This window comes from Carettochelys insculpta, chromosome 30 (genome assembly GCF_033958435.1).
Source record: "Carettochelys insculpta isolate YL-2023 chromosome 30, ASM3395843v1, whole genome shotgun sequence".
In the NCBI taxonomy this organism is placed as follows: Eukaryota; Metazoa; Chordata; order Testudines; family Carettochelyidae; genus Carettochelys; species Carettochelys insculpta.
Genome location: NC_134166.1, coordinates 13301419 through 13314394, shown reverse-complemented (window position 1 = coordinate 13314394; position 12976 = coordinate 13301419). Strand labels below are relative to the sequence as shown.

The 12976-nt window shown below is 61.3% G+C and overlaps 1 protein-coding gene across 1 annotated transcript; it reads right to left on the bottom strand.

Annotated features, from left to right (window-relative positions):
• Positions 1–283: 283 nt before the first annotated feature.
• Positions 284–10165, bottom strand: LOC142003797 (free fatty acid receptor 3-like). The gene is made up of 2 exons (XM_074981076.1): positions 10120–10165; positions 284–3184 (listed from the first exon to the last, which is right to left on the bottom strand). The coding sequence occupies exon 2, from the start codon at positions 3166–3168 to the stop codon at positions 2158–2160; it is 1011 nt and encodes a 336-aa protein (XP_074837177.1). The 5' UTR covers positions 3169–3184; positions 10120–10165; the 3' UTR covers positions 284–2157.
• Positions 10166–12976: the final 2811 nt, after the last annotated feature.

Sequence of the window (12976 nt, the reverse complement as noted above, 5' to 3'; positions counted from 1 at the left end):
GAAGGGTTATTATCCAGCTTGGCTCTTAAACATAGAAGGGGATAATAACCTACTACTCCTGCCAGCTGATGAGGTAACTCCTTTAGCCCTCCAGAACGTGACAACAACCTACTACTGCAGCCTTCCTATAGCAGCTCTCGACCGCTTTCAAAACCAGCTCTGCTCCACTCCATTGTACACCTGTGGAGATGCGGCAGGTGTTAATAAAGCCTTTATCAGATTAAATGAACTGAACACTGCCCTGTTCACCTTGCACTCTCCTGGCAGTCGGGGTTCGGCACCTCATTCTTATCTGAACTTTCCAGGTTGCCTGGTTTGCCCAATAAATTAATCTCCAAACAGCCCTTCGCATGGAAATCAGAGGTTGAGTTACTTCCTTTCAGCTGGAAGGAGACATCAGCCAGTCACAATTCAGGGTAGCTGTGGCTGATTAGCACCCGAGATCTGGCCCCCAATTACTCCAACAGAGTAGCTGATTGGTCCCAGCTGGGATCTGGTCCTACTAGCTGCGACAGAGCTCTGGCTGATCGGTCCGTGCTGGAATCTGGACCCATTGACACTACCAGAGCTCCAAGTCGAGCTGTCAAGCCATAGCATCTTTCTGACCAAAGGAGCTGTGTCCACTTTCTAAACCGTGGAAATGGTGTGACCTAGAGCTTAGCGGAGAGAAGGCTGGGAGTGAGACTCCTGGGCTCACTTCCTGCCTCACGATGCTCTGTGCCTCAGTTTCCCCTCTGTATACTAACCAGATCTCCCATCTATCGCAGAGCTGCCCTGCAGTGCTTGTGTCAAAGCGCTTTTGTACTCCTTGTAGGGAGTTTATTCTGCTTTCCCAGCTGGGTGCATAGAGTGCTTTGCAAACATTAGCTAATTAAATGTTATTGTTCCAGGGGCTGGACAAATATACTTCTCCATGCTGTATGGGCGGGGGGGGAACCAGACACAGGGATGTGATAAGACACAGGCAAGCAGGGACAGAGCTGGGATGAGAACCCAGAGAGCCTGGCTCCCAGCTCTAACCACGAGACTTTGCACCCTCACAGAGCTTGGATAGAACCCAGGAGACCTGATTCCCTGACCCTCCCCATGGTAACCAGTCTGAGTCCCGTTTATAAGTGGACAGACCAGTCCCCCTCACTGCTCCATTCACACGCTCCGTTATTTCCTCAATAACCAAACCACATCACGTTCCCCAGTGGTGACCCCTGCATCGGCTGCTTTAACCTCCTGGCTGTGGTTACAGAGGCTAATGAGGCACCTTTGGCTGGATGCACACGCACAGATGGGGACCAGTCAGAGGGAGCAGCAAAATGGATGCTGAAGGTCTGAGACAAGGATCTCAGTGGGGTGCCTTTCCAGGTGAGTCCAGCAGGGGGTGCCAGGAGCATGGTACTCCCCAGCGACTCCACCAGGGGGTGCTGTTTTGGTCTGACCATGCACGCCCCTGCCAGGCACTACCCACAGGACATATCCCACACCTATGGTCCACGAGAGCCAAAACACGCTGGCACCTCCTTCTGCTGTGGGGGTGCATTGCTGATATGCACCATCTCACCAGCCAGGAGAGCAGCCCACAACTGCTGGCCACCTGCTGCAGTGCAATAGGCAGAGATGTGGGGTTTGGTTCCAAGGGTGGTGGGTTTGAGTCCCCACAGAGCACCTCTGAGAGGTGGATCATGTTGCTAATAATCATGACAGGAAGACACCCCCTTTGTCCCTGGATGATCACAGTAGCTGGCTTTTCCTCTCAGTGCTTTGGGGGTCAGGTCATTGCCCCCACTGTACAGCTGGGGAAACTGAGGCACAGAGTGGGGCCATGACTTGCCTGGGGTCACACAGCAGGCCCTGGGCTTTGTCAGCTCGGCCTCACAGGGCAGGGAGTCCCTCGAAAGAGAGGCCTTTGACGCAGAGGGACCTACACAAAGCTCAGTGGCAGGCTCCAGTCCTTACCCCATTATGTCATATGGTTGGTGCTTCCCAGCTTGGTCCTGGCTGCAGGGAGGGGATCCCAAGCTCTGGAAAGAGGACGTTGGAGTCCTGACTCCCACTTCCCATGGACTCCTGTCCCAAGGACAGAACCCAAGAGTCCTGCCTTCCTAACCCTCTGGGCTGTATCACTGCCAGACTGTGGGCAGGCAGGGAGGGTGACTGGTGGGCTCACAGCTTGGAGCAGCAAACCTGGCTGCCCCCCAGTCCTCTGCCTTGCTGCTGGCCCTGCCTCGGTGCCAGCTTCTCTGTCCGCCTGTACAAGACCTTCCTGGCCAAGGGGGGCAGGGCACAGATGCCCCAGAGCCGGGCCAGGAACCGGCGGCAGGAGTGCTGGACGGCGGAAGAGGAGAAGTAGAAGATGATGGGATCGAGGCTGGCGTTGAAGGTGCTCAGGAGCAGGGCCTTGTCCCTCCAGGCCGGGTTGGTCCGCTGCACGAAGCCCACCACATGGGAGACGTTGTAGGGCGTGAAGCAGATGATGAAGTTGGCCAGGGTGGCCGCCACCAGGCCCACAGCCCGCTGCTTCTTCCCCCGGCGGATGTGGGGCGAGGATGCCACGGCCCACATGAAGCCGCAGTAGCAGAAGGAGGTGAGGAGGGAGGGCAGCAGGAAGAGGACGATGCCCAGCTCCAGGCGCACAGGGAGGAGCAACCGCAGCTGGCTGGGGGTGAAGTCATCGTAGCACACGGCCTTGGAGGAGGTGCTGGTGGCGTTGGCCAGCCCATTGCCCGGCTGCAGCTCGGTCACGTAGACGATGCTGCAGTGGGCCAGGGAGCAGAGCCAGAGGCCCAGGCTGGCCAGGGCGGCGTAGGCCGGGCGGCGGCGCAGCTTGTAGCGGAGTGGGTAGGCGGCGGCCATGTAGCGCTCCACGCTGACGGCCGTCAGGAAGAGGGTGCTGGAGTAGATGGTGCTGAAGTAGAAGAGGCCGCTGAGGGGGCAGAGGAAGTCGGGCAGCGGCCAGCAGCCGGCCAAGGCCTCGGCCACCTTGAAGGGCAGGAAGGCCAGGAAGCAGAGGTCTGAGAGGGTGAGGTTGAGCAGGAGGATGCAGTTGGGGGTGGCCTTGCGGCGCAGCTTGCGGATGAGGGCGTGCAGGGCCAGCAGGTTGGTGGGGAAGCCGGTCAGGATGGTCAGCAGGTAGATGGAGAGGTACAGGGCGCGCTCCTCCTGCTGGGGGGCCATGCTGGGGGCATCGCACCTGGGGACAAAGCGAGGAGAGGGTCAGAGCTAGGACACAGGGCCTTTGGCCAAGCGGGCGCTGGGAACAAAACATGGGGCCCTGTCCCTGGGGGTGCTGGGAACAGGAGTGGGACCTTGCCACAGGGGGCGCCGGAAACACTGAGCCAGAGTCCAAAGCAGTGTGTCCAGCAGTGGGCAGAGTTACCACAGAGCAGGGCCTGTCCCATCCAGCAGGGGGCAGAGCTAACCCAGTGCAGGACGGGTCCCCTCCAGCAGGGGGCAGAGTTAACGCGGTGCAGGGCCTGTCCCATCCAGCAGGGGGCAGAGCTAACCCAGTGCAGGACGGGTCCCCTCCAGCAGGGGGCAGAGTTAACGCGGTGCAGGGCCTGTCCCATCCAGCAGGGGGCAGAGCTAACCCAGTGCAGGACGGGTCCCCTCCAGCAGGGGGCAGAGTTAACGCGGTGCAGGGCCCGTCCCCTCCAGCAGAGGGCAGCAGAAACCCGAACCTAGCGTGATCCAAGTAGCGCCCTGACCCCACCACATGTATTCCCCTCCTCCTGCCGGCTGCAAGGGGGTGACCTGAGTCTGCCCCGTGAGCCCGGCCGGGACGCTGCAGCATCAGCTGCGCGGAGCCAGCTGCTTATCACTGCCCCAGATCTCGCTGGGGAGCTCAATTTACATTTCCTCGCCCACATCCTGCCCCCGCCGTCCTAGATCCGGGTTCGTCTCTGCAGCCGCTGGGTGACTCCTCAGGCACGACCTCCAGGCTCAGGGCAGGAACGGACCGGGGATGGCCCCCGCGGCCCAGAGATGCAGCCAGGAAGAGGGATGGCGCGGGGGAGTGGGGAACACACGGTGACAGCTGTTGCTGGGGGTCTAGGTCGGAGCTGATTCCTGAGTTCTGGCCAGTGGGTTTGGGTGGCGGGGTTGGGGGACTGGGAGCCAGGACTCCTGGGTTCTCGCCCGGGCTCTGGGAGGGAAGTGAGCTCTAATGGTTAGAGTAAGGGGGGTTTGGGAGCCAGGACTCCTGGCTCTGCAAGGGAAGTGGTGTCAAGTGGTTAGAATAGGGAACCAGGCTCCAGGACTCCTGCGTGTTCTCGCCCTGGCTCTGCGAGGGCAGTGGGGACTAGTGGTTAAAGCAGGGCGGCTGGCGCGTGGCACCTCTGGGTTCTGGCCCCCGCTCTGGGAGACGAAGCGCATCTCCTGGGTGGGAGCGAGAAGTCAGGGCCCCCGGGCAGGGCCATGGCGGGCGCCGCCGGCGTGGGTTCAGCTCTATCAGCGCCCTGTTGCAAGCTCCTGCGAGGCCCTGGCTCCCGGGAGACGGCCGGCGAGCCAGTTACCTGCTCGCTCTTCCCCCGCCGCCGGGAAGGGCTGAGTCACGCGGCAGCTGCGCTCCCCCCCGGGGGCCTCTTTCCGCCCCACGGCTCATCCGCCGCCGCAGCGCGGCAGTAGGGGCCGCTGTGCTGCGGTGGGGCGGGGGGCGGGCAATGCCCAGACCAAGCACTGGGGGGCGCTGTGCCGGGGGGCTGGCCCCACAGGGAGCGCAGCGAGGCGGGGCAGCCTACGTCAGGCGGGTGTGTATCGCTTATCAGCGTCCTTTGAAGCCGGGGCAGTCGCATGGCCCTGATTGCCCTGGCCGGCTCTCCCCTCCCTGATCTGAGCGCGGGGGGCGTGTGGGAACCGCCTCAGCGCCAGATCCCCCGAGCCCTGGGCCAACAACCCCAGCCTTTCCCACGGCCCTGCCCCCGCTGCCGAGAGCCGCTGAGCCCCTCCCTCCCGCAGGAGCCAGGACTCCTGGGTTCTATCCTGGCGCGGGGGGGAGGGGAGGGGGCGTCGAGCGGTTAACGTGTTGCGGGGCGGGGCTCGGAGCCTTGGGGGTCCTGTTCCCAGCTCTGGTTTACGCTCCGGCTGTAATCTGGAGCAACTCACTTGCTCTGTGCCTCAGTTTCCCCATCTGTAAACCAGGGGCTGGCCCGTTCCTTCCCCCCGCCCCCTGGGCAGAGGGCCAAGCCAAGCAGCAAGGCCAGCGAGCGAGTTGGGCACCGCATGGTGAAGGTCAACCAAAGCTCCTGTGTCACCAGCAGAGCCTGGAAATGCTCTAAAACCCGCGGGTGTGACCAGGGCCCCTGGAACAGAGCAGCTTCTCTTCTGGGGACAAAGGGGGGCAGTGGGGCCAGTCTGGGGTCATGGGCAGGGTCCCCCACAACGTTTTCCATCTGAGGGCAGAATGAATTTTGTTGTGTGCGCCCAGGCATGTGCAGAGGTGCACCACCAGCATAATCACAGGCTGCCAGCTGGGGATGCTCTGCTCCTCAGCTGAGTGGCACCTGCCTCTCTCCTGGATGGACATGTGGAACAGGAACCCAGGCCATGTGGCTGCAGGGGTCCTGCTGTCTCGTGGGTCTCTCTCTTTGCTCTTAGTGCGGGGTAGAAATCATCCCTGTTCACCCCCAATCTCCGCTCATTTCCCCCCGCCCCCACCGCTGCTATTCCAGGGGGTTCGGTTCAGAGGCAGCTCCTGCTTCGACAATCAGCGGGGAGCCAATAAAACGTGCTTTACACAGCACCAGCAATGGCGCTGGGCGCTGCTTCTGATCCAGACCCAGGACAGGGCACTGGCTAGCGCAGGGACTGGGACAGGGGGCCTTTCTCCCCTTCCCTGGGGGTGCCAACTCCTACCCCAATCCAGAATGAATGCCCCAAGAGCGTTGTGGGTCCACCCTGTGCACACACAGCTCCCTGACTGCAGGCTGGGTACAGGGCTCCACTCCTGGGCCCCTAGGGCACGGGAGTGGCTCCATTCCCTGACAGATCTAGTAGGCTGGTATCTGCTTACATCCCCCAGCCCCAGAGCTGGCTGCAGGGGACAATTAAGAGCCTGAGGAGGCAGAACCTCTGTGGCTGGCCTAGCTGCGGAGCAGACACACTTTTGCTCAGTCCAGCTAGCTGTTAGTGAGGTGACGAGATGCCCAGTTTGGCTCAGGATGAGAAATAAGCGCTTGGTACAGGCCCAGCCTTGTGGGGAGCTAGGGATCAGGACAGAAGGCCACTGGGAATAGAACCCAGGCATCCTTGCTCCCAACTGCCCCTGCTCCGACCCCTTCCTGAGCTGGGAATAGAACCCAGGAGTCCTGGGTTTCAAGCCCCCTGCTCTAACCACTAGCTCCCACTCCCCTCGCAGAGCCAAGGAGAGAACTGAGGAGTCCTGACTCTTGGCCTGCCTCCTGCTCTAACCACTAGGCATCCCTGGCTCTGAACTCCCAGGGAGAAATTCCAGTTTGTTCCCCGGATCACACCAGCCAGCCTGGGGAGGGAACAAAGGTCTCAAAGAACAAAGGTTCTCTGCTGCTCGGAGCCCCATGTGTCTATGTTGTCCTGGGCTTGGCCAATGTCCCACTCCCCCAGCTGGTGATGGGACTCCAGGCAAATGGGGGCTACAGAACCCCACAAACCACTTCCCCCGGATCTGCTCAGCCCCAGCCTGCCCTGTGGCAATGGGAAAATGCTTCTGGGTGCTGTTATACACAGAGGCAGCTCACCTGGTACAGGGGACCCTGAGTCCTGCATTGTCTTCTCAGCTCTGGGAGGGAAACAGGGTCTGGTGGCTAGAGCTGGGGTGGGACTGGGAGCCAGGATTCCTGGGTTCTAGCCCCAGCCCTGAAAAGGGTGTGGGATCTAGAAAGCAGAGAGGCAGAGAGCCAGGACTCCCAGGCTTTAGTCCCAGCTCTGGGAAGGGGAGTGGTGCCTCTTGGTTAGAGCTGGGAGCCAGGATTCTGGCGTTCCACTGGAAGTTCTTCTACTGTATCGTAGCTACCAAATATTCCAAGAAAGTGACCAGGATCCTCACCCCCAGAACTGGGGATGGAACCCAGGTGTCCTGGTTCCGCATCTCTATGGGCTTGGGCTGGACCGTCACCTCTCCTCCGATGTTGTCAATCTGGCCTAGGTCTCTGCCTGTGCCCGGTCACCCAGTGACTCTGCCCCATGGGGCACTAATGACACGGGTTGGCCAATCCGCTGCTGGCGTGACCCTAAACCATCTGGCACTTGCCAGTCCCCAGGAGGGGACCTGCAGGCGGTTGGGGCCTGTGGGTGGAAAAGCAGAAAAGGCTAATAAAACCCCTTCCCGAAGAGGTGGGGAGCATGGACCCCATTTCCACAACAGGCCAAAGGAATGAAAGGGATCTCCCACCCCGGGGTGCTGGCAGGGGAGGGCTCTCGGGTCCCGCCCAAGGGCAGAGCAGGACCTCCTCTACGTCTACACGTGAAGGCTACATCGAAGTAGCCTATTTCGATGTGGTGACATCGAAATAGGCTATTTCGATGAATAACGTCTACACGTCCTCCTCCAGGGCTGGCAACGTCGATGTTCAACTTCGACGTTGCTCAGCCCAACATCGAAATAGGCACAGCGAGGGAACGTCTACACGGCAAAGTAGCACACATCGAAATAAGGGAGCCAGGCACAGCTGCAGACAGGGTCACGGGGCGGACTCAACAGCAAGTCGCTCCCTTAAAGGGCCCCTCCCAGACACGCTTTCATTAAACAGTGCAAGATACACAGAGCCAACAACTAGTTGCAGACCCTGTATATGCAGCACGGACCCCCAGCTGCAGCAGCAGCAGCCAGAAGCCCTGGGATAAGGGCTGCTGCCCACGGTGACCACAGAGCCCCGCAAGGGCTGGAGAGAGAGTATCTCTCAACCCCCCAGCTGATGGCCGCCATGGAGGACCCCGCTATTTCGATGTTGCGGGACGCGGATCGTCTACACGTCCCTACTTCGATGTTGAACGTCGAAGTAGGGCGCTATTCCCATCCCCTCATGGGGTTAGCGACTTCGACGTCTCGCCGCCTAACGTCGATTTCAACTTCGAAATAGCGCCCAACACGTGTAGACGTGACGGGTGCTATTTCGAAGTTACGGCCGCTACTTCGAAGTAGCGTGCACGTGTAGACGCAGCCTGTCCCGGGCGCACCGCAGACACAGGGCAAGAGCCAAGCCATGAACCAAACTCCTGGTGGGGCTGGAGTGGTCGGGTGCATGGCTTCTGCTCAACACGCTCTTGCTGCTCTCGGAAAGGCAGGTGGGAATGCACACGGCACGGTCATGCCAAGGACACGCGCACGCCCAGAGCAGGGCCTGATCCCTCCCGCAGGGGCGACAGGGACATGCACACACACACACACACACACACACACACAGCAGGAACACACAGCCGGTGACCCTCTCACCCACACCTGTACCAGCACTTCCAGGAGCTGGAGTCACGGGCAGGCTTGTTAGAGGACCTGCAGCTTTGTCCACTCCTGCCTCTGTCCATCCCAGCTGTGGGAGTGGGGCTTGCATAGTCCCAGGGCTATAAGGATTGCTTGAACACCCTGCCCCCGGCTCTCACCACTAGACCTTACAGCCCTCCAAAAGAAGGGGGACAGAAACCAGGAGTCAATCCCTGCCCCCCAGCCACAGAACAGAGGTATGCTGGCTCCCTGCCCTGCCTCCTCTAACCACTAGACATCACTCCCCCCAGTGTGGCAGAGAGACTCCAGGAGTCCTGGCCTCCAACGCTGCTGCTCTAACCCCTAGGCACTGCTCTCCACCCACAGCCGGGAGTAGAACCCAGCAGTCTGGGCTCCTAGCCCCACTGCTCAAACCACTAGACCCCACTGTACTCCCCAGCCCCAGCCCCTGTTGACAGGCACCTCTCGCCTACAGGGAAGTGTTTGTGTGAGGCAGAGGGAACAGTTCAATCCCATTCATGGTTCCTCAGCACGGGGCCCTGGGGTCGCAGGCGTGGACAGCTGCACACAGGCGCAGCCTTGCGTTGCTGGGAAGCCAGAAAGTTTTCTGTTGCAGGTAAACAGCAAACGTTCCAGCCCTGCCCAGCTGGGACGGGGACCAGCTCGCTTCCACCTCCAGGGGGCGCTGGCTCCCATCCAGCCCCAGGGTGGGGCACTGGCTGGCTCTGGGGGCAGGAGATGGGGCAGGAGGCCTTTGGGGTCTAGACCACACGCCATAGACAGCTGGGAATGGAAACCAGGAGTCCTAAAGACTGACACAGGAAACATCCACCTTCCTGGGTTCTCTCCCCAGCTGTGTGAGTGGAGCGAGGTCTAGTGGTTAGAGTAGGAGGCGAGGGGTTGGGAGCCAGGACTCCTGGGTTCTCTCCGTGTCTCTGGACGGAAGTGGGGTCTAGTGGTTAGAGTAGAGGGGAGGAGTTGGAAGCCAGGACTCCTGGGTTCTCTCCCTATCTCTGGACGGAAGTGGGGTCTAGTGGTTAGAGTGTGGGGGGGTTGTTGAGAGCCAGAACTCCTGGGTTCTCTCCTTGTCTCTGAGAGGGAAGTGGGGTTTAGTGGTTAGAGTGCGGGGGGCATGTTGGGAGCCAGGACTCCTGGGTTCTCTCCCTGTCTCTGGGATGGAAGTGGGGTTTAGTGGTTAGTGTGTGGGGGTTGTTGAGAGCCAGGACTCCTGGGTTCTATTCTGGCTACTGGGAGCTGGGAAATGACACGCAATACAGAGAACCAGGGAACTGCTATGAGACTGGAGCATCCATCTGTCCATCCCTCCAGGCCGCCCTGGCCATCTCTCCCCTTACCCCCTCCCTCCCTGCCGCTGTTTGCTCACAGCCCTGCCCCTGGAGGGGGATCTCCGAGGGGAGCCGAATCAAGACCAGTCTCAGCCCTTGATCAGAGAGAGAATTAGATGCACAGCGAGGGGGCCGGTTGGGGGGGGGGCGGTCGGTTTAGCGGGGTGAAGGGGTGACAGGCAGCAGTGCGAGGCGGGGGGAGGATGTGGGGTGGGAGGGGCTGGTGGGGGGACTGAGAAGGGGGGCGGGGGGCTGGTGGGGGGGGGCTCTGCCATGCAGGGGGGATGGGGCACTCCGGCTATGAGATGGGGTCATGGGCTGGGGGCACAGGCAGATTTACCCCCGCCCACGCCAGCCTCAGGCCCTTACCTCGCAGCTGGGGCCGGACTCCTGGGTCCCTTGGCGGAGCGCTGCCTCCCGGCCCGTCCCGTCCGCTCCTGGCCGTCGGCTGCAGCAACCCCCGCACCAGCTGGGATTGCCCGGGGCGGGGCCGGGAGCTGCGGGGGGGCGGGGCTAAAGTGGACCCGAGCTGGGAGGGGGGGCGGACTGGGGCGGGGGAGATGCGCTGGGGGGAGGGGGGGGACGGCAGAGAGGGGGCAGGTCCCCGCCATCCCCCAGTGCTGGAGGGGGGGCTGGGAAAGGAGGAATCGCCCCCCCAAGGGGTGTTAAAGGGTAAAATGGGGAGAAGACTGGTCAGGTGAGATGTGGAGAGCAGATCCCAGGAGTCCTGGCGTCCACCCCTGGTCTAACCACTAGACACCACTTCCCTTCCAGACATGGGGACAGACTCCAGCAGTCCTGGCTCTCAGATCCCCTTCTTCTGCCACAGCTGGCATGGCAGGGTCTGTGGGTCAGGAGTGAGGGGCACCGGGGGACCCCAGGACTTGGATGGCAGGGGCTGTGGGTTGGGCTGTGGGTTGGGAGTAAGGGGCACTGGCACAGCTGGGTGGAGGGGGCCCCCGGGGGCTGGGCCAGCAGGGGGCTGTGGGTTGGGATTCCTCCCTAGGCATTGGTTGTCGATCCCTGGCCCTGCCTGCTGCTGGCCTCTCTCTGTGTTTGCTATTTAATATTGTTTCTCTAACGTTGTATGACTTCCCCAATAACCTCCTGCCCAGACGATCATCTCTGCCTGGCTCCGCACTTCCCCTTTTCCTGGGAGAATTACCCACACGACATAAACAAGCAATCAAGGCAATGGAAGACCTGTCTAAAACCCGCCCTGTCTGGCCCTGCCCGGCCCCGCTAGGCCTCCGACTCGTCCTTTGCATTGGTGATGTGGGAGAACAGATTGTACAGAGCCAGTTGCCCATATACTCCACACACAGACTCAGCTACATGGGGAGATGCCATACAGGAAGGCAACATGGGGGTGGCCTGGTGCGACCAGCTCTGGGGTGGGGCAGCTGGGAAATGGACACACAGCAATGCCTCATGGGGAAAGCCTGGTGCGACCAGCTCTGGGGTAGGGCAGCTGGGGAAGGCCTGGTGCGACCAGCTCTGGGGTGCGGCAGCTGAGGAGCAGCCTTATAAGGACACCCCCAGTCTATTCCCTGCAGCACAGTGCCCTGTGCCGGTCTCTCTCTGCAGCCCAGGCACAGCTGGCATGCTAAGTTCACTTGGATGTGTCTCCCCTAAGCACCCCCCTGCACTGGCAGTATCAGGGGGCTGTGGCCAAGGGGCATCTCCTTTTTCCTGCCTGGGGGGCCCACCAGTAGAGTCGGGACAGGGCAGTCGCATGGGCTGATCAAAGGGGCCCAGCAGGGTGGACCCAATAGGGACACCAGGCTGAGTCACCGCTCAGCTCCCAGGCACCAAGTGGGCCACTTTGGGCAGGACTGTGGGGAGCTCAAGGTGGCTCTGATCCCCTTGTCACATCCTGCTCTGGGCAGTGGGGGCCTCGGTTGGGATGTAACCTGTTTACCCCCTGCATGCCCCCCCCACACCTTGTAACCCCAAACACCCACCCTGCATGCAGGGGTCTAGGACACACATACCCTCCAGTGCCCGCCTTGTGCACCGCAGCCTGCTGAGCCTGAGAACCAGGGTGAGCTGGCCGGGGATTGTCCCCAACAACACAGACACTGAAGATGGGCAGGAGGCAACCAGCCATTGCTTCGCCCTCCTCTAGCCGCGTTCAGGTCCTCAACACACATGAGAAGGAGCATGGTAAGAAACCCACCCTGCCACATGCAGAGCGCTGCCCAGACCCTGCTGTGCCTAGTGCCACGTGCAGTGCGCTGCCCAGACCCTGCTCTGCCTAGTGCCACGTGCAGTGAGCTGCCCAGACCCTGCTGTGCCTAGTGCCACGTGCAGTGAGCTGCCCAGACCCTGCTCTGCCTAGTGCCACGTGCAGTGAGCTGCCCAGACCCTGCTCTGCCTAGTGCCACGTGCAGTGAGCTGCCCAGACCCTGCTCTGCCTAGTGCCACGTGCAGTGAGCTGCCCAGACCCTGCTCTGCCTAGTGCCAAGTGCAGTGAGCTGCCCAGACCCTGCTCTGCCTAGAGCCACATGCAGTGAGCTGCCCAGACCCTGCTCTGCCTAGTGCCACGTGCAGTGAGCTGCCCAGACCCTGCTCTGCCTAGTGCCACGTGCAGTGAGCTGCCCAGACCCTGCTCTGCCTAGTGCCACATGCAGTGAGCTGCCCAGACCCTGCTCTGCCTAGTGCCACGTGCAGTGAGCTGCCCAGACCCTGCTCTGCCTAGTGCCACGTGCAGTGAGCTGCCCAGACCCTGCTCTGCCTAGTGCCACGTGCAGTGAGCTGCCCAGACCCTGCTCTGCCTAGTGCCACGTGCAGTGAGCTGCCCAGACCCTGCTCTGCCTAGTGCCACGTGCAGTGAGCTGCCCAGACCCTGCTCTGCCTAGTGCCATGTGCAGTGAGCTGCCCAGACCCTGCTTTGCCTAGTGCCACGTGTAGTGCGCTGCCCAGACCCTGCTCTGCCTAGAGCCACATGCAGTGTGCTGCCCAGATCGTGCTCTGCCTAGTACCACGTGCAGTGCGCTGCCCAGACCGTGCTCTGCCTAGTGCCATGTGCAGTGCACTGCCCAGATGGTGCTCTACCTAGTGCCATGTGCAGTGTGCTGCCCAGACCCTGCTCTGCCTAGTGCCATGTACAGTGCACTGCCCATATGGTGCTCTGCCTAGTGCCATGTGCAGTGCACTGCCCAGACCCTGCTCTGCCTAGTGCCATGTGCAGTGCGCTGCCCAGATCCTGCTGCCTAGTGCCACG

Bases quoted from the DNA above. Each gene is read 5' to 3' on its own strand.
- LOC142003797 (XM_074981076.1), bottom strand. From the start codon at position 3,168: ATGGCCCCCCAGCAGGAGGAGCGCGCCCTGTACCTCTCCATCTACCTG.